Below are 3,208 nucleotides of genomic sequence, written 5' to 3' on the forward strand. Positions count from 1 at the left end.
TCCCTGCTTTTCTCATTATTGTTAAACACCAATTTAATTACAGTTTTTGCTTACTTCAAATTATAATTGATAAGTTCTGTCTTTTAAATTTTACAACAAACAATATTTGTCTTTTCGGCTATTCAAATCGAGTCTTTCAACTGGTTGTCTTTAGAGATTTCCTTGTGGGTACGATATCCGGACTTCACAATCTGTATTACAAGTTGGCATACGTACGCTTGCGTATTTTTACCAACAAGGAGTGGCTGTGGTGCTGCTTTATAGTGGCGGCGGCGCCACTATATGTTCTAGCGCCGGCGCCACTTCTGCTGATGGCGTCGCTCTGTCATTTTTTTCATCAGTTCGTCGTTTTGGTTCGATTTTCATACAAAACACTCAACAACGATTAAATAGCATAAACAAAACACTGGATTCAGATTCTAAACATCTTAAATACTTAAAGACACCCTAAAGCCATAATTCTAAGTAGATTTGGATTAAAAGTTATCAAGAACAACAATTATGGCAGAATATCAGTCTATGACTAAACTATTAATTTTACACACAGATTTGATCAAATATGGCATAATGTGGGAATGTTTGAAGCATGCAAAACATCATAAAGATCATGTTTCTAGTGTAGATATTGTCTAAACATGACAAAAACATAATCATGGCTATTTGTCAATAGGGAGTTTAAATAATAGATCTTGGAGGTCTAATATGCAGGCATGAGAAAAAGTGATAAAGATGTGATTGGGTCGTTAAAAGTACCTTTTTGAGTTTTTAACTCGTTTTTGGTGATTTAGATGTTGAATTTCAGATCGATGTGCTTATTGCGTTTTTGAGTGATTAAAGGGTTTTGTCTTAATTTGATCCATTGGTGTGGGCACCACTAGATTCCTAAGGTTTGCTGTTGTACTTTTTGTGTTTTCGGTCGATCTAATTTCTGACCTTTGGCTAGTTGTGCTAGGTGTCTCTTTATAGTGATTATTAGGGATGGTGCTAGATAGAGTTTAAGTCATATTAGAAATTTGTTAGTTAGAATTAGAGATATATAGGTATAGTGAAAATATATGAAGTGATAGAGTTTTAAAAATAGAATTAGCTTTTACATTTATATCTAGCATTTAATTAATCAATTTTATATTTAATTTTACATGTTAAGTAAATTATAATTACAAATCATTATCAGTGTCAAAGTATTAAAAAACCTTTTAGAATTCTATAAATGTGGATATAGTCAATTTTAATCTATTAAATTTGTAAATTAGCTAACAAATTTATAAAAATTAATCTAATTTTTTAAGCTTAGGTGACAATTTTTTTGAACTTTTATAAAATATTTACGATTAATTATGTTTTAACTTTTCAAATTATATACACTGTTTGAATTCAAACAAACGAATTGATAAATTGTTAAATTTCTCTTAAATCATCATTAGATCGTTTCAGTCTCTTATCATTTTTTATCTGTCCGAAAAATAAATGTCTACAAAAAAATTCATGACTTTATATCACAACTTTTAAAAATCATGATTAAAATAAATTTTTATGTAAAAATCATAATTTATTTATAAAATTAATCCTATATTTTATTAAATTTTTACTTTTTAACATTTAGTTAATTTGAACCCATAATCTTTTTACCTTTTATTGTCTAGTGTGTAATTTGCTTAAATACATAACTAAAGATTTTAGATTAAAAAAGAGGAAGAACATCAACAGAAAATAATCAATTGGTGAGAGTTTCTTCATTTTATATAAATTTAAAAGTTCATTGATTATGTTTAAAAGAAAATAGAGTACATTGATTATCAAACAAAATAAAACATTACATGTACACAACACTTTATGATACAAGAAATTGTTGCAAGTACCTAAGTCCATTTTCAATGCACACATATCTCCAATTAACAGTACTCATAATACCAACACTCACCTTATCAACCCTAACCCATTTCTCACCTTTTTTATCATCATCACTGCTAAACTTCAACTTCACATCCGCTACAATCCCGCTATTCATTGCATCATCACCCAACCAACACTCCGGACGTGGAAGCTCCGCCGAGAACCACCCTTCACCGCCGCTGCTGCTGTTGATCCGTCCCACTTTCCCATCCAAATCCATCATACAAAAAACCTCACTCCACCCCTCCGCCACCACATTCCATGAAATTTTCACATCATGTTTATCGTCCGCACCATCGATATACCAACTGTTATTGACATCAATATCGAACCGAAAAACCCCGTTATGCTTGTTCTGATCCAATTCACTTCCTGGCTTTGCGGTGCTAACAATTGAATGACGGCCGTCTTTTGTGGTTATAGTAACAACGAATATGAGCTTGTCTAGCGAAAGTTGGGGCTTCGGCGGCTTCTTTTCACGCCGTTTGGCGGCGGTGTAAGCCATGGCGTAGAGGCGATGATAAGGTATTAAGCGGTTAGCGAGTTTGAGTTGAGAGATGGAAGGATAATGCGTAGAGCAAAACGACTCCCAAATGTGATCTAACGACATGCAACTTTGCCATGACGTGGAAACACAAGAGCCAACCGCTAGGGTTTTGGGATCAAGATGATGAGCAAGAAGAACAAGAACCTCCCATGGAGGCGGAGGAGGTGGCGAGGAACCGCTAGTGATGGCGGTGGCGGTGGATTTGCAAGACATTAGTTTGGGCATGTTTTTAAGTTATTTACGAAAATGAAAATGTAGAGGTTAAATATAAAGGAATAAGACAACCACGTGGTGATCTGCATGGGTATTTTAAGTGACTCATTGGTTAATCTTGATAAGTTTAGAAAACGTGGCATATCGTTGACGTCAACACGTGGATTTGTGCAAGAAAACACTCTGTATAGTTCCATTTATTTTCTAATAAAGTCAATTACATCCCTATTTATTTCTTATAAATACTCTGTATGCTTCCATAACTAAATTGTTAGTCCCTATATTTAGTTTTCTGACTATTGTCCCCCCTATATAGGGAGGATAGGCCCTCCTATTTAAAAGGGATGATATCTCCAAATAAAAATGACGATTTGTCATGCCTAACTAAAACGACAAATCCTATCCCAAATTAAATTCAAGGGATGATTGTTATTCCAAAATTAAGAGACAATTGTCGTTCCTTCTAAAAATAGGAAATAATTGTCATTTTTAAAATGATTAAATAAAAGAAAATTTGGGTTAAAAATTGTTTGATGTTTATTATTAAATAATTAA

General features: G+C 33.0%; 1 protein-coding gene across 1 annotated transcript; it reads right to left on the reverse strand.

The window, feature by feature from the left end:
* Positions 1–1,764: 1,764 nt before the first annotated feature.
* Positions 1,765–2,749, reverse strand: LOC126678938 (probable F-box protein At5g04010). The gene has a single exon (XM_050373855.2). The coding sequence runs from the start codon at positions 2,663–2,665 to the stop codon at positions 1,832–1,834; it is 834 nt and encodes a 277-aa protein (XP_050229812.1). The 5' UTR covers positions 2,666–2,749; the 3' UTR covers positions 1,765–1,831.
* Between the last annotated feature and the right edge of the window lie 459 nt (positions 2,750–3,208).

This window comes from Mercurialis annua, linkage group LG4, assembly GCF_937616625.2.
Source record: "Mercurialis annua linkage group LG4, ddMerAnnu1.2, whole genome shotgun sequence".
Taxonomy (NCBI): domain Eukaryota; kingdom Viridiplantae; phylum Streptophyta; class Magnoliopsida; order Malpighiales; family Euphorbiaceae; genus Mercurialis; species Mercurialis annua.

What these genes read in the sequence shown, in the direction of transcription:
- LOC126678938 (XM_050373855.2), bottom strand. Translation starts at nt 2,665, where the DNA reads ATGCCCAAACTAATGTCTTGCAAATCCACCGCCACCGCCATCACTAGC.